This window comes from Drosophila simulans, chromosome X, assembly GCF_016746395.2.
Source record: "Drosophila simulans strain w501 chromosome X, Prin_Dsim_3.1, whole genome shotgun sequence".
Lineage (NCBI taxonomy): Eukaryota > Metazoa > Arthropoda > Insecta > Diptera > Drosophilidae > Drosophila > Drosophila simulans.
In genome coordinates, this window is record NC_052525.2 from 6683749 (window position 1) to 6707131 (window position 23383).

At 44.1% G+C, this 23383-nt stretch overlaps 3 protein-coding genes and 1 long non-coding RNA gene across 4 annotated transcripts; 2 read left to right on the top strand and 2 right to left on the bottom strand.

The window, feature by feature from the left end:
- Positions 1 to 13: 13 nt before the first annotated feature.
- Positions 14 to 1947, bottom strand: LOC6725345 (FACT complex subunit SSRP1). Its single transcript, XM_039297546.2, has 3 exons — positions 1798 to 1947; positions 1229 to 1741; positions 14 to 1153 (listed from the first exon to the last, which is right to left on the bottom strand). The coding sequence occupies exons 1-3, from the start codon at positions 1829 to 1831 to the stop codon at positions 444 to 446; spliced, it is 1257 nt and encodes a 418-aa protein (XP_039153480.1). The 5' UTR covers positions 1832 to 1947; the 3' UTR covers positions 14 to 443.
- A 326-nt stretch (positions 1948 to 2273) lies between these two features.
- LOC6725346 lies at positions 2274 to 3784 on the top strand. The gene is made up of 2 exons (XM_002106327.4): positions 2274 to 2844; positions 3264 to 3784. Exons 1-2 carry the CDS (start codon positions 2608 to 2610, stop codon positions 3555 to 3557), a joined length of 531 nt encoding a protein of 176 aa, XP_002106363.1. The 5' UTR covers positions 2274 to 2607; the 3' UTR covers positions 3558 to 3784.
- On the bottom strand, positions 3707 to 7786 carry LOC6725347 (frizzled-4). The gene is made up of 3 exons (XM_016172886.3): positions 6015 to 7786; positions 5711 to 5949; positions 3707 to 5648 (listed from the first exon to the last, which is right to left on the bottom strand). The coding sequence occupies exons 1-3, from the start codon at positions 7022 to 7024 to the stop codon at positions 4783 to 4785; spliced, it is 2115 nt and encodes a 704-aa protein (XP_016038399.1). The 5' UTR covers positions 7025 to 7786; the 3' UTR covers positions 3707 to 4782.
- A 13752-nt stretch (positions 7787 to 21538) lies between these two features.
- Positions 21539 to 23366, top strand: LOC120285305. Its single transcript, XR_005544563.2, has 2 exons — positions 21539 to 22980; positions 23039 to 23366. It is a non-coding gene; the product is annotated as an uncharacterized LOC120285305 (long non-coding RNA).
- Positions 23367 to 23383: the final 17 nt, after the last annotated feature.

Sequence of the window (23383 nt, forward strand, 5' to 3'; positions counted from 1 at the left end):
AAATCCTCAAATGTTTTCATCTTTTATATTTGTCTTTATTTATTTCGTTTATTATAAAAAGTGCCTGCTTAATTTAAAGCTGAAATAAGAATCGTGTGCTTCACATTTATTTCACTTCCTAATTCTACCAGTTTAGATGATTCATGCTTATGAATAAATGTTGCACAGGAAATAAATAAGTGAACTACTAAACTTACCATTTTAGCGTACAGATTTTAATTCGAGAAGCAAAAATAAAAACTCAATTAGAGGGAGACTTACGATCTAGATGCTTCTGTTTATCAACTAGGCATATCTAATGGGATTATCTGTTTCCAGGTTGGCCAACTCCTTACTAACATGCAGATCCGATGGCGACTCTAGTTGCCCCTGGAAGCGCAGCTGCCTGGTATGGTTTAATATACATATGTGTACGCATTTGCATTTGCAACCCGGAATTTACTTCATAGTCCGGGCATTACGTAGGCGATGTTGTCGAGCGTGTCGGCCAGATTTTTGCTCAGCTGCACGTTGTTCTCCATGCCGGGTATCTGCGTGGTCATGCAGAGCAGCGGTCCCATGGCGCAGAGCAGGCTGTCGAGGAGCACGGACAAGCTGCCCGATAGCGCCACGTATCCGTTGTGCTTCTTCAGTCGCTCGCCAATCACAGTCAGGCTCTCGCCGAGCAGCTTTAAATGTGCGGCCGCATCGATCACTTCGATGCTGGTCTTTTGCAGCTCCTCCTGCTTCAGCTGACCCCCGGTCCGGCCGCTGACATCCGCATCCGTGTGCGCTGGAGCTGGTTTCGCCGCGCTCTTCGAGGCCTGCGACCTGGCACTGCGTGTGCTGATGCTGCGCCGCTGTGTGGTGGTGCCCGTCGACGCTGCTGCCGCTGCTGCGGCAGCCGCTTCTATTGAGGATTGTTGTCGATCGGCGGCCAGTTTTCGAGTGCGACTTGTTGTCGCACGGTTCTGGAAGATCGTCTCGTGCTGCGTGGCATCTGCCAGAGCTGTGCCGCCGTTGCTCGCCGGCTGGGTTGCACCGTTCGCAGCGGTTCTGTCGCGAGTTTTGGCCCTGGACGCTTCGATTTTTGCCTTGCGCCGCCAGGTGTTCTTGTCCCGATTGGAAACGTTCGCCCACAGCTCGCTGAGGCGTCTGGTCGCGCTGGTGAAATCTGCAAGCGTGCGGAATGGTCAATAAGCGATATATAGCTGACTATATTGATTGTATGACATGTGTAGCAACCCACCTAGATCCTGGAGTTCCTTCTGGCGCGCCTCCTTGGCCCACAGGCTGTAGGCGGTGTAGCGCTGCTTGCCCTTGTCCTTGCGCTGCACCTTGGCACTCACCACCTTGCCGTCCTTGAGCACCTGCCGTTTGTTGGACTTCTCGCGCATGTAGAGACTCTGACGGACGGATGACTCTTGGCTGCTGGCCTCCGCCTGGACGCCATCGACGATATCCTGCACCAAATTGTCCAGTTCATCGTCGGAATTCAGAATGGCCACGACCGTTGCCGGTGTTTCCGGATGGAATTCCTCGCTATCCGAGATAATGCCATCATCCACGAGCATCTCCTGGTCGAAATCCAGATCTCGCAGCGCATTCGATGGCCTGCCGCGGCCCGAATATCTGGCTGTCGGTCTGGCGCCACTTTGGCGCCTTGTGCGCTTCTCGATCTCATCCGGCGATTCAAAATCCAACAGTTTCGACGACTTTTTGCGTACGCGTCCGCTGCGCGAAACGCCCGTCACCTGGAAATCTAATTGGGAATTTGTGACCCCGATTCCATCGAATGCTGCAGCCTTTTCCACTCACCCTTGGCCACCAGGTGCGAGGTTGGCGACTCCATGTTTGGATACCTGCTTTGGAAGATTCGGATGCAATTTGTTGCAAAAACAACCAATTAAACAAGGCAAAAGAAACAGCTGTTTGGTGTGACCAGAGCTTAAAAACGCGATGTATTGCAAGCGATGGTTAAATATGGAACACTAAATAATCATTTTAGTTTTTAATATGTTGCTAAGTTAAAAACCATTGTACCAGCCAATTGTACAGAGTAGAAAACCATGAAACTTAATTATTTGATTATATATATATTATATAAACTAATACTAATAAATTATATATTATATACAGGATGTGTATGCACATCTTAAATTTTTTATTATATTAATAGTTACTTTTATAAACGAAAACATTTAAGATATATACGACTGCAATTTATTTTTTATTACAATACATCTGAATTAATTTCTAACGATTATATCGCCCAGTTAGCTTGCAAACAACAGCAGCAGCTGGTCACACTGCCGCACCTTTGTTTTGTTTGTATTTTTTTTTGCTGTTTGAAAGCGGCTTTTAGTTTATCGATTTGCTGTGCACCTGACTGCGCCAAGCGCCCCATGGCACGCGATTCTCGCCGATTGTGAGTCGTTTCGCCGGTGGCCCCCAACCCAAGGACATTTTGGCCCCCAGCCGGCCGTATACGCATTTGGCGTTGACCCGCGTCCGCTTTTTTCATGACCAAAACGGCGGCTGCGATTCAAACGAAGCTCAAGCGCAAAAACATTCGAGCAGCGTCAATCAATCGAGGCGGTACTTAATCGGCTTTAGCTATCCATAGCCATGTCGGCGGAGAGGAACAAGAGTGGCGGAGTACGTGGTGCAGCTGGAGGATCGGAACTGGCATCTGCGAGTGGAGCAAGTGCATCCGAGACGGACAATGTGAGCGCCCTTGAACTGCAGTCCAACAAGCGCATGCTGTACTTCAGCGACGGCGTCATGGAGGAGTTGTCCTCGGGTAGCGAGGACGAGGCGGATGCGGAAACGGGCGATAAGTGCTACGACGTCCATTTGAACGAGGTACATACACAAATACAGTCAGCAAGGATAGTGGGTGGAGTGATGCACTTCCGGCCATATATTTAGTATTTCATTTAGTCATTTAGCTTCATTGCTTGTTTGCCTTTTTAAAGCACGATTGTCCAGATTAACACAGTTAGTGAATCATAAAACACACATTTGCTCAAGATTAGCCCAGTTCTCCTGATCCAGATAATAACTTTTTACTTTGAGCCTCGAAACGTGACTTGTTCGAAGCGAATTATGATAATAATGTAAGGAATTTATATCTTTCATTGAAAATTTATGTATGTTTTTGAGCTTTTTAAGTAAACAAACAGGGCCCAGGGGCATGAAGAAGATAAGCAGCTGCCACCCCTCCTCACTGACCATTTAGCGTGACTCATTTAGCCCCATTTTTTTTTTTTGCCACCTTTTAGAGCGAAATGCCGCTGGGACCACGCCTGCGTTACAAGGCCAGCAGGATGGGCAACCGATTCCTCGCCGGCATTGACTATGTGGGCGGTGGGCTGGCCCACCTGCTTGGAATCACCAGCAGCAAGTATGCCAGCGAAATGGAGAACTACCAGAGGGCCAAGGAGCACGGCGACGAGGACCTTGACAATTGGCACCCGCCCAACAACAACAGTAGCGGCAACAACAATCGCAACGAAACCATCGTACTATGCGAACCAACACGCAGCGAGGCGACCTTGCCACCCACACGGCAGTAGGAGGCGCCCACTGGGCCACCCACTTAACTGCGAGGTGGCGATTTTCTTAGCAGGAAGACGAAACGAAATGCTCATGGAGTACTGGCGACACTTGGAGACTCTTTTACTTGGTAAAACCCATGCGAAACGAAACGAATCAAAGCAGATCATAACTTTTCGACACTTTATTCGCTAGCAAATAAGTTATACATATATGATAATAAAAAAAATACACATACAAAATACAATACAATACAATACATATACTGTTAGTTGGGCTCCATACGATTCGTATGAGCCCCCAGATGTATAAAGGTTAGTTAGTTCCTTAGCTAGTTAGTTGGACATTTAGAAGTAGGCCCTTTTCTTTGCGAAAATCAGCAGGAGTTGAAGGAAAAAACCATCAGTAATTCCTCCAAAGTTCTTCGCTAGCAAAAGGACTCTTAAGGTAATTTCATGATGTTGACTCGTTTCAGTTAAGTCCCTAAAGCTAATGGCACACTGAATACAATTAGGCATTAAGGCTACGATTGCAATTGCGTTTGTTTTTCGATTGTTAAGTACACTTGTTTCGGCATCGGGAGAAGACAGCAAAAAGTTGGGACCCTAGTTTCTGGTTCCCTTTTTTTTGTTTGAAGACATGAACATGCGTATCACAGTATTTGGTTGCTGCGCGTTTCTCTCTCTCTAACTCAAAAAAAAGTTATATAAAAATGCTATATATATATGTAAATATATGTTAAATATGTACGCAAAGGCGACATTAAGTCCTAATGTCTAAAAGGCAAGAGCGATTATTGAATTTGGTTACACCAAAACGGCAAAAAGGCAACGCACGGGGCAACTAATTAGGAGCAACATTAAGTACACACGAAAATAGGATATGAAGCCCATCTAGGGCAATTACAAATACATTGTAGATGACCTATGACCTCGCGATAAAGGGCCAAACTAAATAAGAGCACATTTCCTGGGTTATATACACAGTACATAGACAGGTGGTTACCATCGTGTTCTATGGGCAGGCAAAGCAACTAAAATCGAAATTACGATATCGTTATCTCACGATCGTTTTATGACAAACAAATTGGACCGTTTCCCCATTCAAGTTGCTTTGCCTTTTACGAAACCCAAAAACGCATTAAGTTATAGTACAGGATTGACTTTGGCACAGCAGCTGCCGCAGGAACATTGACTGGAAGCAGGAAGCAATCCTGCCCTGAAATGGTACCTAATCCAATTCCGCCTAGAGCAGCGTCTCATTGCCGTAGTGCTGCAAGTGGGGATAGTAGCTGCCATGCTGGCTGTACTTTTGCGAGGCATAGCTACCTGGCGGATAATACAGGCGATGCGAGGACGTGGAGTGATGCTGCTGATTGTGGTGGGGATGGTGCTGATGCTGCTGCTGGTGGTGATGATGATGATGCGGCGAATGGCGCTGCTGGTGATGGACGCTCCTGCCCAGCGAATAGTTGGACATCTGATTCAGCGATATAGAGCCGGCACCAGGCGAAGTCTTCAGTTTGTACGGACTTGGCGGCAATGGAACACTGGCCATGGAAGTCCGCACCGAGTGATAGGAGACCACCGTGCTATTGCAAGCAGCATGCGATCCACGCAAGCTACTGTGCCCGTCCAGGTGTCCAGCTGCTGCTCCGGCAGATGTATGCTTCACCATCTTGCCATTGCTGACTTGCCTCTTGTAGAGAGTGGAAATGCTCGGTCCAAGGACCCAGGCAAAACAGCAAATGCCCAGCATCAGCTCCATGAAGGCGCGCAGCAAAAATGGCCACAGTGGCGTATTGGTATCACCCGATCCCAGCCAGACATCGATGTTGGCAAACTCGTAAATGACAGCCAACAGAAGTAGGGCACATGCGAGTCCATAGATGAAAAGGAATATGCCAATGCCGGAACTACTGTGTGCGCTTAGCTGTTGCAGTTGCTGTTGCAAGCTGAGGGCATTGCTATTCCTCAGGATCTCCTTGGTGCGACAGTGCACCAGATAGCCGGAGATCAGATTCATCGAGCCAAAGATCCAGTAGCAAAAGACGGGCGTGGCCACCAATATCTGTAGCGCCTTATCCGACTGATTGCCTACAAAACAAGCGCCTAGAAGAGCGTATAATTGGGTTACTCGTCCAGTTCTCCGGCGGATCTATAGCATATCTCACCTAGCAACTCATCAGCATCCACGAAACGGGCAACGATCACAGCTGCCGTTTGGAAGGCCGGCAATCCCCAGGCCACGAAGCACACAAAGTTATTCTGCGTAAGATCCTGTTGAGCCGTCTTGGCACTGTTCCTCTTCGCCGGACTGCCTCCAAAGTTCGAGGGAATGACCACATGGCCCTTGGAGTCCGGACTGTGCCGACGAATGTCGCGGTGCCAGCCCAAACAGAGCACAGCCCACCTGCAAATAGGATATAGGTATGGCATTAGTTTCTATAATATTATGTATAAATTATAGTCTAATACCAAGCGCAGGCGGCCATTCCGAAGTAGTAACGCATAAGGAAGACACTGGCGCAGGAGGCATTGGACAGTCCGTCCACGGTGAGTAGGGATTCATTGGGCGCCTGGGGATCCGTGCCGCACGCAGTGCCCGTTCTTCCCACCATAAAGCGCACTGCCCAGCCCAAGGTGACCATGTTGTGGCACCAAATCAGCGGCGACAACAACCTGGACCACTTCGCACTGGCCAAACGACTGCCATCGCTGGCCAAAAGACAAACGGTGGCCACCAGGGCCAAGCCCAAAGCGGCATAGGCCCATGTGGAGACCCAGATCTCCGCCAGATGCTTCTCCGCCGGCGTAAACAGTATATCTGCCTCGCAAAGTGGTGCACAGCGTCCAGATCTGGGTAGCCTAACATATAGATGGGATTTGGCCAGTCCCGAGCAATCCATGGGCAGTTTACCGCCCAAACCACCGGGTATTCCCTGCCCCGGTAGCCCATAGAGATCCTGCTCCTGCTGCGGCTGATGCAATTCACCCGGACCCTCCATGCACATGGTCTCGTGGTTGTTCTCTCGCGGAAACTTATCGCAGTCGAGAGCCGGTGGCCATGGAAATCCGAATCCCTGCAAAACCGGATGACAACGTATCCGCACGGACTCACAGAGACTCCGGCAGGGACCGATGGCATGGACGGGTGCTTTGGGAGTGCACATGGGCACGTAGGCGGCGCAGAGGAACAGCTTCAACTGGGAACTGCAGTCGTACTCGATCAGTGGTGCAAAGGTCTGCAGTGTGTACTCCACGTCCGTTTGCATTTCGTTACCCACCAGGTTCGGCATGGAGGTCTCATTGTAGCCGATCTTGCGGCACATCTCAATGCGAATGGTTTCGCATTGCCGGAAGGCGGGGATTTCTGGCGGAGAACTGGAACTGGAAATGGCACTGGGATTGCCGCTCGTCGAGGATTTGGAGCTGCGCGGATGCAGAAGAATCACCACCAGGAGACACAATATGCTGGTTCGCTTCATTGCGTCGAGGTCTTCCGCTGTCTTCTGCCTCTAATTTCGTGTTCTTTCGTTCCGAAGAATCCGATTTAGATACGTTTCTACGCTTGGCGATCCGACTCCCGTTTCTCCAAGGAATCCAAATGTGGAAAAGATCAAATTTCGGGGTCTTCTTCGCGCTGGGTTCCCTCTATTCTTTCCAAAGAATCCGAACTTTATGCAGATTCTTCGTTCTTCGGTGGAACGAACGATGGAAGGGGTAACCTGTTCCAGGTGCGTTCGCCCTCTCTCGCTCGCACCCTCTCACTCGTTCCAACAACTTCCAGCTCTCCTTCTTTCCAGCTTGTTATTGTTGCTTTTGGCTTGTCAACTCGTTAACTACCTTTTTTTTCGGCGTCGTTCTTGTTATCGCTTCTCCTCCTTCCCCACTCGTTCTTCTGCCCCAACCACTCCCCTTTCTCCACCGTACACCGCCCCAACCCACGATCGACGTCGATAAACGGGTTTTTCCTCAGGGATTAACCCGAAAACGATCTAGCAAACCATCGAATCATTCACATATCTCACTAAACGAATAGTCCATTTGCTTCGATGTGCTTAACCGAATGGCGCAGTCAGTTTGTAGCCTTAGCGAATGTATTCTAATCTAATTGGTATTAACATCGAACGTTTATATATTTTATTTTGTTTTCGTGGTAAAATTCAACGCAGACTGGTCACTCTGACCTAGAGATGGCTCTCCGTCAAGTCACCTCGTATCGATTGCAATTCCTCAACCGATCTGCTATCGATATCAACAGGTTAGTTGGTCACTAAATGCTTTCAGATCAAAAGGCGCCCTCTGGCGGAATTATGCGTAACCAAAGAACCATGAGAAAGGCGCGCTTTTCAAAAACAAATTGCACCAAATAATAAAAACATTTAAGCATAATAACAACATAAATGTTAAGTATATGCTATAAGAGCAGTAAAAGTGCGTGTTTGCTAGCACATCTGTTTTAAGTGCTTGTTTGTGCTTTATTAAAAAAGTTCTAAACAGTGCTTTTGAAGAACAGAGCTTTATGCGCGCGCTTTCCCAGTATGTGAGCTTTTTTCAAATAGCACAATTTCTGCGGAATATAAAAACAAAACATAATATTATGCTGCAAGACCACTTAAGATAAAATATTAAAAATGATATATTAAAAAAAATAGTGCGCTGAAACTAAATTGATTATCTTATGTTCACCAAATGTGGCGGTAGCTTAATACATATCGCAAAACCAAATTAATAGCAATTCTGAGCCGAACCGCGATTGCCATTTCTGCATGTTGGTCTTCCGTCCGTTTCGCCATCTCCCTTTAGCTACCGCTTGGCCTCTCTTTCGCACACACATGGCAAGCACAGGCCACGCCCATGTATTTCAACCCCCTTGACAAAAATACGTAACATGCCACTTTTATGTATGAAACGTGACAAATACGCACATGTGTGCGAAAGAGAGCCACCGAGCTGGCGAGAAAGAGAGAGAGAGACGCTGGACGTTTATGTGTTTTGCAGGACTCGTATGCTGTGTGTGTTGCGTGTGTGTGTGAGTGTTTGTTGTTGGTTAACGCACACGCGCAGACGTTGAAACACATACACATATGTGGAAAGGATATGCACATATACATACATATGCTCACTTTTTCGCCACTGCCAACTAATTACGAAAGCCAAATGAAAGTTTCCAACTTTACATCAATTTAGCAGCTAGCCCAAAGGATGATCAAAGGATATATGGCGGTATGCCATTCAAGTATCATCTGCCAGTCCTCCAACAAAATACTCGCAATCAGATTCGCTGAAGTATTCCCACTTACCTTTCAGCAATCCCCGCGTTTCTTTTTGTTTCGCCTCCTTTTTAACGGGGCGGCACTTTCACTTTTCCTTCGCGGATTTAGAACAATTCTTGCATTTTTATTTCACGCTTCTTTTCACTTCAGCTCGTTCTTAAATAAAGTGAATTTTCTTACTCCACCACCCAGCCACATACATACATACGTACATACATATATTTGTACATGCATATAAATATGTATATAGCCTGCAGCAGGAGGTGTAATAAAAGCCCCAGAGAAGTCGCTGTCGAAAAAAAAAGAATTAAAGCGCATCCAGCACAGTGATGGCCAGCACACTAGCAACTAGGTAATCCTAATAAAAAACACTTGAAAGAGGTCTTAAAAATGGGAAATAATTAGGCAAAAAACATCAGCTCATCTGATCTTTAAAAAAAGGCTTGGCCAAAAAATCAAGTTACCTTATAAGCTATAGAACCATTTCTCACTTTTAAGAATGTTTAAATATTTCGGCCTTACTTATGCTAAAACGATAAAATTATGCCAATTGTAACATTACATGATTAAAATCCACAGAAAAGTACAAGTAATTGAAGCCTTAAATGAACTTCATAATTTATCTAACGAATTGACTTTTGGTGTGGCAAAAGTGTGGCATTCCTTATGCAGTCGCAACTGGTGCCAGCAGGATGGTGAAAATGGGGAAAAAGGGGAAAATGGGGAGGTGGGAGGGTTGGGGAGCAGTGTGAAAGGTGTGCGAAAACCCTGGCCAAGGACCTCAGCCCGAGGAAAAGTCAGTGGAAAAGCCATGGCAGGCGGGCGGGAAAACTAGGAGCGCGTTGATGCACAAAAGCATTTGCTGCGTGTAAACTTGACTTTGAAATTTGCCTCATTTGCACTTGCCGCTGCATTTTGCACCTGCCAAGGATACATAAAAGCCGGATTTTTACATAAAGCCATCTCTAACTGTTGCATGCCCAGCGCAATGTTTGCCCCCAAAATGGGTAATCTTCTCAAGGATTATGCGAAAACGGGTTGGTACTACCAGTATGCTTGGCAATGGAAATTTCAATCAACTCGTTAATGAAATTGCCCCCGAAAAACCGGTCACAACAATTGGTATAAATATACATACATATGTATACATTACAATCTAACCATTTAACAATGGAACAAATCTACATATGTATGTAGATGTATGCGTGCATATCCTTGCAAAGGACACGAAAAAAAGTCATGTGTGTTTTTGTGCAAAGGTCGTTGCTACCACACTTATGTACATATGTACGAAAAGCACCCGCACACCCATCATATACATATGTATATTTATGTATAGCATATACATATATCCGAGCACATGCTTACACTTTTGCCTTGCACTTGTCACATCTGTTTTCCCTTTTTTCGCGCTTTTCATCTGGCATTCAAGGTGTGGGAAAAACAACGGCGAGAAATCCCAACTGCATTACTGGATTTCACGGCCTTCTGTCTTTTAATCGCTTTAAGATTGTGCTCGTGATTTAACGCATTTATTTTGAGATATTTGTTATATATAGCTTATAAATTTATTTATATTTTATATTATTTTATTATATTTTACAAAAAGCATTTCATGTTAAATGCCGTCGGTAGTTTATAGCTACATTGGTTAGGCATTCATAAGAATATTCCATTTCTTAGGCTAACTTACATCGCATTTATTGTATTTTGATTGTATTTTCCCCATCTTAATTGCAGCTTGTATATTTTGATTGGATTTTTGCCATCTTAATTGCACCTTGAATATTGCAAATGTGTTTATTTTGTGGCCTAGCCCTCGTAAACAAAGACATCGATTAATCATTTCCAGCTGACCACTGGGCATTAGTCCATAAATCATGGGCAAATTGCGCAATTTTTTGGGCGCGCCGACAGCTTTGAGCCACGGCGAGTCGTTTGCACCACTCCCGAAACCTGTGGTTTCAATAAGGACGTCCATGTGTCCGGGATCTGGATTCGGATGCGGATGGGCACGAACGAAGCGCACGCGTAACCTTTGCACCCCGCCCAAAAGGTCTTCGGCTGGCCACTGGTCACTGGGCAAACAGACGACAAAGTACGAAGTACGAAACACAGTATGTAAATTCGTTTGTCGACATCCGGAAACGTTGTCAACCCGATTTTCCGGCTTATTTCGGTGCAGTGGCGGCGGTGGAAAGTATTTTCAGGGGGTTCTAAAGCTAGCAAGCAAAGGTTTTTGCATAACTATGCCTATAATCCAAGTTTAAGATCACAAAAGAAGATCTATAAAATATGGAAAATGCATATTAAAGTTTAACTCAAATTTCAGATTTGAGTGAGTTGTATAAATATGTTAATTATATATATGAAAACCCCTCAAATCGCCGCCCATGTGCTTTTCGTATTTCGTATTCCTCCCCGAGAAAAAAAAAGAAAACCAGAGAATTGGACTTTGATGAAATGGCGGACAGGGGTCACTTGCGGTATTAAATATTTTGAAGAGGGTCGCCCCGCTCGCGCTGCGCAATTTCCAGCTTGATTTATATACAAATCTACGTGGATATAAAGTTAGAGGGGTTCGAAATCGTTTCGAAATCGGGTTATGGGACAGCGTTTGCTGTCACGCCCAGTACTTTTCAACCGGAAGACGGGCTGCAGAAGGGTTGGCGGCATTTCGGCAGAAGTCGGCAGACACAGGTCAATTCTTTGGTTAATTAATTTGGCAAACGCGATTTGCATTGCCTGCGAGGCATCACTCCTTCTGGCGGATTGATTCTTGATTATGATTTGCATTTATTACCTGTCTGTTGTTATTTGTTGCTGTTGTTCCAGCTGGAACAATCGCAATCCAATCAAATGGTATAAGGACTTTACCACGGGGTCAGCCAAGCATGCAAGTGTACTTCATACTTTTACCGACGATTCGAGGATACACAAACCCAATTTTTTGGGCATCCAATCTGCGAATCCCTTCGATGGCACATCAATCTGGGCATAATGGCCCCAGATAATAGTGTTTGTTTGTGTGCCAAGGTATGCGTAAGCAGAGTATATATATTATATATACATATTATATATACACAAGCGTCTAGCGATGGAAAGTTATGTGTGTGAGTTATGGTATCGTGACTGCCTAAAAATTGCATTCTCATGGCCAGGATCAAATTCATAGGGTTGCCAAGTCATCTTAAAATGGAATCCAGAATGAAAGTGTTTACACTTTAAAACCGAAATGTGGCACATTTGCATTTTGGGCTATAGAAAATCTAGTGTGGAGAAATTCAGAACGTGTCACGCACTCATCGCTCAAAAATAAAAAAAAGAAAGAAATATCCAGTCAAGCTATCTTTCTGTGCGTTGGTAAGCAGGTGCGTGCCACAGTCTATCAGCGAGCACTTTTCAATTTCCAGGCAACGCAGCGTATGCGCGATGGCAATCTGTTCGCCTCTCTGGGTCCTTTTAGCCAAACCCCTGCCCCCGCCCCCCGTTATATGAAGTCCTTGCCTTTGGCCTGGCTCTCCATTCTTGCTTTTTTTTCCTTTTGCATATTTTATATTTTATGCATGATTGTTATTGTTTGCAGTTTGCGTGGAATAACGTTTCTCGAGTTGTGAGTTGATCCGAAAGCGGCTCATGTGCCTCCATTGCCGTATCCTTGCCATATCCTGCAGCTCCTTAAGCTCAAGTCGCTGCTCTACATACAAATTTTGGCCGCAATTACGAGGGCTACATATATATACTCGTTCATACATATATATATATGTACATATATATGTACGCACTGCGTATGTACGGCAACGGAACACAACTGATTGTACGCATCATATTTTACTTTTCATAAATATAAGCGCGCCCATCTCATTTGCATATAGCCAGCGACGAGCGCACCGATTTTCCCACTCTATAAAACGCTTCTCCTTTTTTTTTTTTTTTTTTTTTTTTTTGTAGCGGGCAGGCAAGCAAGACCAAAAGCGAAACAGAAACAGACGGAAAAACCGGGGCAGATGTTTTCGCTCACGCCGCGAGCGGCGTAAACGCGGCAAACCCGGTGAACCCAGCGAACCCATAACCCCCAGACCGAAGGACCTCGCGCTTAGGAGTCCCCAGGACATCGAAGGCCGAGGTCCTTTCGCCAAATCGGACAGCCTGAAAGTGTGTGGCTGCGTTGCATAATTGACAACGGGGCAAGGGTTAGGAATCAAGGGCAGATACAATACAAAACCATACATAGCATATCCTCAACCACATTTTAAGAAATATATTTTTGATCTTGGGCTTCAAAAAGAGCAAAATATGTATGCCCCGCTGACCCATAGAAATTAAGAGATTTCCAAATATTAGCTATCATTATCCTTGAAATCGTAGTTGAATTAAATAATTAAGAAATAGATTCAATTCAAACTTAAAAAACTTAATATTATGGAATTTTCTTAAATTTGATTATATTAGTTGTATAATCAATAAATTTCTAGATTTTTTTAAAGATAAATATAAGTATTTTATCAACAGCTTTGGTTAAAAATGTCTGAATTTGGAGTGTCATACATCGTTGAATTTGTAGCTTAATTTCCTATCGAGTGGCATTCCCAGCTAAAAATTTTTAAATTTTACCATTTTTCGAAAAAAACGTGATGTAACCCCTTACAAAAAAGTGAAAATTTCGAAAAAAAATTAATTTTACCAAATCCTCTAAAATGGGTAATGGGTCGTTAGTTTAGGTTGTTAGCTACAAAAATCAGTATTTTTCGTATCCGTGAGTCTTAATTCTGAGAAGTTACAACTAAAAACCCCTTAAAAAAATCCATAATATTGGCAAAAAATTTATCTTGATTTTTAGTAAGAAAAATATCCGAATTTTACGTACAACTTTTGTAATTAAAGTTCAAATGTGGAATGTTATACCTTGTTGAATTCGTAGCTTAATTTCCTATGGAGTGGCATTCCCACTTAAAAATGTTCAAAATTTACCTTTTTTCGAAAAAAAACGTGATGTAACCCCTTATAAAAAAGTTAAAATTTCGAAAAAAATTATTTTTGCAAAATTTTCTAATAAGGGTTATGGGTTGTTAGGCTGGGTTATCAGCAGCAAAAAACAGTATGTTTCGCATCCGTGAGTCGTAATGTTGCGAAGTTATAACTAAAAAACCAATAAAAAAACAAATTTTTTGCAACAAAAAAAAACTGATTTTCAGTAATAAAATTATCAGTATTTTACCAACAACTTGTTTAATAGTAGTTCAAATGTAGAATGTCATGCCTTGTTGAACTCGTAGCTTAATTTCCTATCGAGTGGCATTCACAGCTAAAAATAAAAAAATTTGACAATTTTTATCAAAAAATATCCCCCAATAAAAAAGTTAAAAATTGTGAAAAAAAATATGTTTTCAAATCATCAAAAAAGTGATAGGGATTGGTAGCTGAGGTAGTTGGGAGCTCAAAACAGTGTTTCTTTAGCATTCTACCCCTTTTTAGCCGCGTTTTGATTATAAAAATTGGTTTAAAAGGAATCCAAGCACTTAATCAATTTCACTAAGACTCAAATAAACTTGGCTACTGCGGATGTCTTGCGAGAGAATAACTCCATTGGTCACGTGTCTTCAAAGGCGGTGAACATGCGCAGGCATTCACCCCACACACACATGTTCGTGGATTCGAAGGATTCGTTTCGCAAGTGTGTGTGTGTGCGTGTGTGCGTGTGTGTGGGTGGATTCTTAAGTGGGCCAACTCTCAAAAATCAGCGCCGAACGGGGCTCAGATTGTTTAGCACGGCGGTTTTGGCCACTGAGCGGGCAACGAAGCCTAAGGACAACCGATGGCAATGGCAATGGCTGCCAGGATACACACGCACACACCCGCAAAACACCCTCACCCTCACCCTCGCACACACACACACACACATGCAGGGGAGGAGACAATACATACGTGAGTACATATGCCGTGCGCTCGCTCTTGCCATCTCGCTCGCCCGCACTGTTTGCATGTGTGGGTGTGGATAATTGAGTATCAGTTTAGTGTCTGCCATACACTGGCAAAAATTGGATGCAAGTTGGTAATTATTATTAGATTTCTATTTAGTTTTTATAGGTTTGAACAATATTTTAGGTTGACAAGCAAAGAGAGATTCCAGCTTATATATACACAGTCATTGAATTACTAATTAAGCTGACTTTTCTCGCAGTGTAGCGGGTAGCCAAGGGTTTTTTGGGGAAGGTGTGGCACGGCAGTAGCACAACTTGGACGCTGGCAGCCAAAGTTTTATTAATGCTTTGGCTCTGCTGGCTGGGGTTGCTATCGTATCGTATGTTGATTTAGCTAACTCGTAGTTGGGGCCGACATATCCTTGGTCCTTTCGTAGCCACCGCCCCCCTCCCTTCCCCCCTCCACATTGTCATTTATCATGTGTTGTACACACATACAAACAAACGCGACTGTGGCGGTGTGCGTGGGTGGGAATTGTTATCAGTGGCATTGCAAAACCAAGTGGAACACACGCGCAACTCGAACCGATTGCCAATACACACATACATGCATGCATACATATATATGCTTATGTATGTGTGCAGTCATACATACATATATACACGTACATTTGGGGGAAGTGAGTGGGGTGGCAGGTGAGCTCCCCTTTTTTGGGTTCTGTCAGTTGTTTTTGGGCTGCAAAAGTTTATCTTTTCAATTTCGTGCTTTTGGGGTTGGAGAGTGCCACATGTGTGTGCCCCCTATATACGTGTGTGTGAGTGTGTGTGTGTGTGCGTGTGTATGTGGGCTAATGTATGTGTGCACTTGGATTAGGGTTGGTCCTGCTGCTCCTGCACTTTATTTATCTACTGGCTTCTGTTTCGCTCCTCCGCGAATCGGACAGTGGCCATATCAATCACGCTGTACATACAACTTAACATCATATGCGTATGTGTGTGTACCACACACACACGCACACACACATGCTTATGGAATATTCCTTTTTGAATTTGAAATGCTGCCTTTGACAGCCAAAATAACTGGGGATTTGGAAAACGTATAGCCCCATAGGATTTACACTGCGTGCTTTTCAATTGAATTGATGGCATTTATTTTTAGAAATAACATCTAATTCTCATTAAATTTTTGTATTATGTAACCATTAAATCAAAGCAGCCCATTAAATCGAGCTTCTTATGTTTCTCTTTCTAAATATGCTTAAGTTATGTGTACATTCTGCCATAACTTGTGCACTCCATGTAGCCTATATCCTTAACCCTTTTTCTCAAAAAACTCCCACAAATTTTGGGGGCGTGCTCACAACTCGCCTTCGATTGGACGCATTGTTATCGCTGCGATATAAGTTCAAATACTACTCGTAGCTTAGGCAGACCACCACCTGGTTGAGGGAGCTCCCGTTCCTGGGCCAAAACCATGGGGGGATTCATTAGCGCATGTCGCATCTTGTGGATGTGCCGGATGTGGATTGCTCCTTCCATATCCTCATATTGCTTCTGCCCCCTCTCCACTCTGTGGCTTTTCGGAACTTTTGTGTTGTTCAAGTTTTCGGTTCGGCAATTTATGGTTAGAAGATTTCGCATATGCACCATACACGTACTTCTACGAGTACTCCCCCCCTCACTTTCTCTGGCCCACCCACTTTTTGGATGTGAATTTTCGGCAGATCTTCTTGGGCATTTTCCTGCTACGGCTGGCGCTGCTCTAATGCCGCTTTTAATTGGCGGCCGCACACACATAGATACTAGCACGTACACATATATATTTACGTATATTGGTGGGCGGCTGTGTCTGTGTGGTGGGCGTGGCATGTGTGGTAATTTAACTGCAAGCAACCAAAGTTTATGGCTAAGTACGAGTATATAGCGCCAGCGATGGCCATGTTCCCAGTTTTCAGATTTCCCAAACTCCGAGGCTCAGAGTGCCGTTCCCCCTCATACAGTGCAAAAAAAAAATAGTAGAAGCATGTGCATTTTTCGAAATAACAAGCAATACACAAGGTAATCTCAAGGATTTGTTGTTCTTCGTGTGTTTGGGTCGCTTTTCATGATACTTGCATTTTCCACATGTTTTATGTGGCATTTTCTGCCAGTGCATATTCCCCCCAACTTCTGGATTCTGTTCTCTTTTCTCTGTTTAGACGACGACCGATGACGAGGACGATGGCTCGACGAGGACTTCGTGGCTCCTCCTAATTGCAAAGCCTCAGCCCGTTTCGCCAGTTTCGCAATTGTGGCTACCAAGTGGGCCAAGGAAGGGGTGCGGATCGGTGGGTTTTTCGGTGGCGGTGGGTGGGCAATTGTTGGCTTCGCCTTGTCTCGCGTGTGTTCAATAATGTGAGCTCCATGTGTGGCCCGCGTATATGTATGTGTGTGCCAGTGCATTGGTATTGGCCAAAGGGTGTGGCCCGTTTTCAACTGGCTTCTCTCGTCAATTTTCAGCCTTTAGCCATGATTAATTACTCGACGATTTGGCCGATTATCAATGGTCAGGGTAGCTGATAAGTTGCGAATGAATATTAATTTAAATATAAGGGAAAATAAACCAATAACATGTTGGGAAAATTGACTATTAAGTTCTATAAAGGCTAAGATAGCCGATGGACTAATACTAACCAAGAAGTTAACTTTAAGTGGTAGTACTATCTTCTTTATTCCTAGCGATTTCCAACTGCCAACTGCTCCTTTTGGCCTAATAAAGATGTCAAGCCGCCGATAGAAGGCAAGCGATAACGATAACAGTGACAATTGGCAATGTCGAGGTTGTTTCGGTGTGAAATTGAAATTTCACAATGCTGACATTTATTGACGAGGCCCCTGATTAATGATAAGAATCTCGCCACGCAAGACGAAGAAGCATCCCATCGAAAACGAACAAAAAAAATGAAAATAAAAGTCGTAGAAGGGGTGGAGTTCGTTGGGTCGTTTGAATTTTGACATAAATCAAATAGCTGCATGCTCATCCATTCGTTCAGATTTGAATTTGAAGTTTGAAAGAGTCGTGTGCAACATAATGGAAACAACCGCGAAATATCTATTGACAGTTGGGTGTCATGTTTATCCGAGGTTGTTATCCCATTTTGGCAACACTGCGATTTACGCGATTTATGCTCTCTCGCCCCGAAATTCCGCAGAACGTCGAACGGGCGGATCGCTCTGAAATCAGACAGATAGAGGGATTCGCATAGATGCATAGATACATAGATACAGCGGCGCACAATAGATACAAATGCGCATTTTGCATCTTTTTTGTTTTATATGAGATTTGTGTGTCAAATTTCCATTAGCCACCCCATTCCTCCCCTTTCCTTCCCCTTTCCATTCCACGCGCAGCATGCAAATGCTGATTGCTCCTGCTACCGGGTGAAGTAAAAAAAAAAAATATATATATATAGATGGCAATGGGTTAAGGTTTGGGTTTGTCGTTTTTTTCCCCTTTCTGTCGGCTGGGGTGCCTGCACCACCCATGGGTTATAACCCTATAGGGTTAGGGGGTAATACAATATCCTTTTTCGCCACTGCAATTTCGCTGCCCTTATGCTGCGAATTTTTTTTTTTTTTGTTTGATAATTTATTATTTTGTAAGCATTCAAATGTGATTCTGTCGCGGCTGGCTGTCGAACAATGAAAGTTGATTTACATACCGAAACGATGGCAGTTGATGTTGTTCGTACCCCTTTTTTTGCCGTGTGACACGGAGAGATAGTAAGCGCTGCACTGCGAGAAAAATGTTGAACGAAACAGGAAGATTAATAAATAGATTCTTAAAAATTTTGGTAAAAGAACTGTTTTATTTCAAGTTTTTAATAAAACAAAGTTCAAAAACTATTTTTTGGCTTACAACATTTGTTTTGAGTGCATCAAACGAGCTGCTATCGCGTGTTTACGGTCATGTCGCCTGAGATAAAAATTGCCGAGAGTTTGGTGATAGATATTTATGGGCACCTAAAAAATCGAGTAGATACAAAAGTCAGCGGCAACAAAGGATGCTGGCAACCGATTTTTATGCATCAGCCAGCCGCCGCCTCTATTGCCAATCGCACTTGATTAGAATTATTGATTGCGTATCGAAATTGGCTCTGCACACTTTGTTATCCGCACATGTATCTGAATATCTGAATATGGCAATATCTGAATCCCTTTCTGTTTCTGCACATCCAAATATGTCACTGTCTCTGCGCGCAATTTACATTCGAAAATCTGAATGAAGCGTACAGAATTGTTTTGCTCACATATGTAATAGTTTTCGCCTGAGATGAGTATCTATAAGATTTATTAAGTATCTAACTACTTTTTGCCAGAATATTGTTAGATTTCTTGCACAATCTCTATCAAACAAGAAGGTCCAAAAAAACGTTAACCCTTGCCAACTAACGCTTTAAAGGACCGCCGAGTAATCCGATAAGGATTCGGTCTCAATGCAAATTCCGTTTGCATTTGCGGCTGCATCTCCCGCTGCGATGCGGCAAAGTAAACCGCCGCCCATACATATGCATCTATATAGTTTGGCACAGTATCCTGCATGTCGCCGGATATATCTGCCTATAGGCAGCGACACGTGCACCGGTAGCCGTTCCACCGTGCCATCCGTGGCATCCAATTAATTATACGTGCGCAAATACCTTAATCCGCAGATTCGCAATCAAAATTCGAGAGCTGCCGGTTGCCGTGGAACAGATACAAAAGCCAACATTAATATGCAAACAACAAACACGGCGCGCTGAGGGTCTCATCACTCGGTTGTGGTTCATCTGGATAGATGGTTGGATGGATGGTCGGATGGAGGGAGGGAGGATTTCGGGCATAGGGGTTCCGCTGGGTTCTCGAGGGTCGAGGGTCACAGGCTGCACTTTCCGGTGCATCCTAACGAGCGAGATCCTCTTCATTTGCGGTGGATTGGCCAACCCTTTTTCGTTTTTCGCTTGGTGGAAGGAGGCTGCCTGCTAATGATTGATTCGCCTGTCTGGCAAAACAGATTTCAGATATAATATGGCATGGATATTAATGCGGAGAGCCGGGTAAAAGTGTCTCTGCTTAATTTGTTTATCAGGTAAACTTGGGATTACAGTTTGCGCAGTAAGTGCCAGTAGCTAATGTATTTTTTTTCACATTCTAATATTTGGAACTAGTAAGAAGTAACTGTGTTTAGCTAGTTTAAATTGATTTTTCTTAACCCAATGAACGCACAACTTTCTCCCCCGAAAACAATCCCATAGTTTCAACATCAGGGGGCTGGAAAATTCTTGAATTTATGCACGGATAAGTTTGCAGGGTCCGTGGAATGTGTTTGATCCAACACAAAGCGTGCGAATAGTTTGGTTTTCTTAAGGATACAAGGTTGCAACGTGAAAAGGATGATGATATCCTTTGGGGAGGCATTCGGAAAATGTTTGCTCCGTTGAGGCCCGGCGGTAATAAATAAAATGAACTTGGCCACGCATCATCGTCATCATCATCATCGCCGTCACCATTATCTTTGGATTCGCCAGATGTGAAGACGAAGGCCCACGAGCAGTAGCTACAAAGAAATGCAATCAATTTAAAGTTAAATTTTTGGCATATCGAGGCTTACACGCACACACACACATACACACCAATTTACCCACGGGAGAGTTAGTAAAATGGCAACGATGGGGAGGCCAACACATACAAACACTGAGAGAAAATGCGAGGTAAATAATTTATATTAAATAAATTAAAAAATAACTAAATTCAATTATTTATTAATTTTTGATAGTTATAAGTTTTTAGTTTCTAACTAAATTTATAAAGTTAATTGAATCACAGGTATTTCTCACCGTGCTTTTCAGATTCAGCCACCTATTGACGTGGGGAGCATCATTGGTAGCAGCTTCCCCAAAGGAGCAGGGCCAGGACAAAGTGGGCGGGGAAAGTGTGTGGGTGTGGGTGATGTGGAGCTCTCTCACACAAACCAACACACTCACACACACAGCCACACACCCGCATGAAACATCCCCGTTGAGGATGTCGCTGCCGGATGGCCACAAAAGACATCATGGCTGCCGAGTCCTAACGCTTCACTGGATACTTACTGTGAAAGTAGACCCATTCAAGCTCACCCACACACCGTCATACGTGGGGATTATGTGCGTTTGTGTGTGTGTGTGACAGCAAATGCCAAAAACCCACCCGCCAGCCAGCAACTGTCAAACCCCCGCCCCCTGAAAATGTCCTGTCCACCCCCACAAATACACATATAGTATAAGCCAAATCCAGGCGCACACATGTGTGTGCTGCTTTCTCCATCCCTTTCTCCCTGGCTCATGTGTGTGTGTGTATGTGTGTTTGTGTGGCCAGCGAAGCATCATGGCGGCAGTCATGTTGAAATTTTAATTCCTCGCCCACTCAATTTGCTCACCATCCCCATCCCCTGTCATTCCGCACCAGGACCTCCTCCATTTATTGTTGCTCTGCCGGTCGCTGTCTGGCACTCAAAAGTTGTCCCCACATGCAGGCGACTCCATGTACATATATATACCCATATATGTATGTATATATAACCCCCTAAAAGAGGAGGGGGGTGCAGGGGTAGGAGCACGCTGGTAGGACAGTTGGAGGACAGAGCTCGTGTTCGATGGCCAGGGCACGAAACTCGCCACACTCAAAAAAAAAAATGAAAGCTGCTGCCACGCACAAGAATCACAGTTTATAAAAATCATTGCCTACTTTTCTGGGTCTTTTATGTTAAATTGATTATGTTCTGAACTAGAAGGTTACGCAAGTTTCATCTTTGGGAGGAATCAATTGAGTTAATCAATTTAAATGCATGATCGATATTTGTATGATCGATTTTTGTGTGATTGATTTTTGTATGATCAATTTTTGTATGATCGATTTTTGTATGATCGATTTTCGTATGATCGATTTTTGTATGATCGATTTTAATTGCAGTGCAAAAGCGCTGGCACATCGAAGTGGAAGGAGCTGGGTTCCTTCGGATATTTGCAAGAAATGGCAGTTAGTCCGTCCAGGTGGTGCCTGGCATCTGTGTCTGGTCCTTGCCAGCGGTCTCCTTTTGCGTTTTTCCCTTTCTTTCACTGTTTTTTTTCTTTTACTTTCTTCTTCGTTTTGTTTTTCCTCCTTTTTGCTTTTTGTTGTTTTTAGCTCCTTCACTTATTTTGCTTACATGAGTGGAAGCGACAGGAATGCTCAGCGCTGTCCTCAGTTCGAGTCCTGGCTAGAAAGGAGCATGGCCGAGGAGGACATGGCTGGGCGGTGGTCTGGTGCTCTGCTGGTCGGGTGGTCGGGTGGGTGGTGGTTGCGGTTAGCAAGGACCCAACTAGGACAAAAGAGCAATACTATTCACACACACACACACACATGGGGGCATACATAGCAGGCGCGGCACATAAGGATTGCCATCACATATACATACTACTCCTTTCCTCGCTCCCTCTCTCTCTCGCGCTAATGCTCGCTCTCCCTCTTCACTCGGTCGCTGTCTCTATCTCATATGTATTCGACTGTCCCCACGACAGTATCCCCTGAAGTCGCCCCAGCTCCCCTTTCAGTCCGCCCGTCGAGGTCCTCGCACAAAAATGAAACACCGCAAAGCGTGTTGCCTGACATGTGATTGAGGACGACGTTTATAGTGGATACACACACACACACACTCGAGCAAATCTACGCTAGGGTGGACCTTCAATCAAATGTTGGACGTCACAGCCTCTGAAAATCCTTCATGCGGTAGTCTTTCAAGCTTTTTCAAGTTAATTTCAAATGAGATTTAATTTCACATTTAATACCAGCATTAATGGCAATATTTTTAGATGTCTTGATATGTTCCACTTCATTAGACATAATCAATGTATATATCAATTAATATAAAAATACTTCATAAGCTTAGTTAAGTGTATTTTGGTAGGTGCCTTGAGTAACTGGGTCCAGCCTTGAGGACCGGCACACACATGAATCCTCCAGATACATGGATAGTCAGTCATGGAGAGTCGTCGTCGTGGGTTAGTTAGTTCGTTAGCATTTATGCACTCGCTTTGTATGCACACAACCCCCAGCCCCCAGCCCCCATCCCCTTCTTTAACCCCTCATCGCCGGGATAAACTTGTTAGCGGCGAGAAATGTTAAAGGTAATAAATCTAAACGTGACTCGCAAGTGGCCCAAAAAACAAGAAAAAACAAAAAAGGATGCAAAAAAAAAAAGAAGACGAAGTGAGTTGTTGGCTTTGGAAAATGTATCATAAATCAATTGAGTTTTCATTTACTTTAGCCAGTGAGTTCGTGGGACATGTGGAGTGCCACTTGGAGCCTATGGACGAATTGGAACTGCGTTATTCCCCGCGACCTTTGACCCCATCATCCATGGCTTATCGAGCGATTCCTTTCTGCACTTTATTTCCCGTTCTTATCGAAGTTAAGCAATCCGCAATGTGAATCGGAGTGGTAATTGTAATTGCGAGGGGAGGTGTTTCAGTTAGTCGGGAATTTATTTATTTATTAAGCTAAAAGGATTTGGTAAATAGTAAGGTTCCATGTGCATAAAGTAAAACTTTATAATTTAATTTTTCAGAAAATAAAATAAATATACCTATAGTTAATTAACTAAATATCCTAA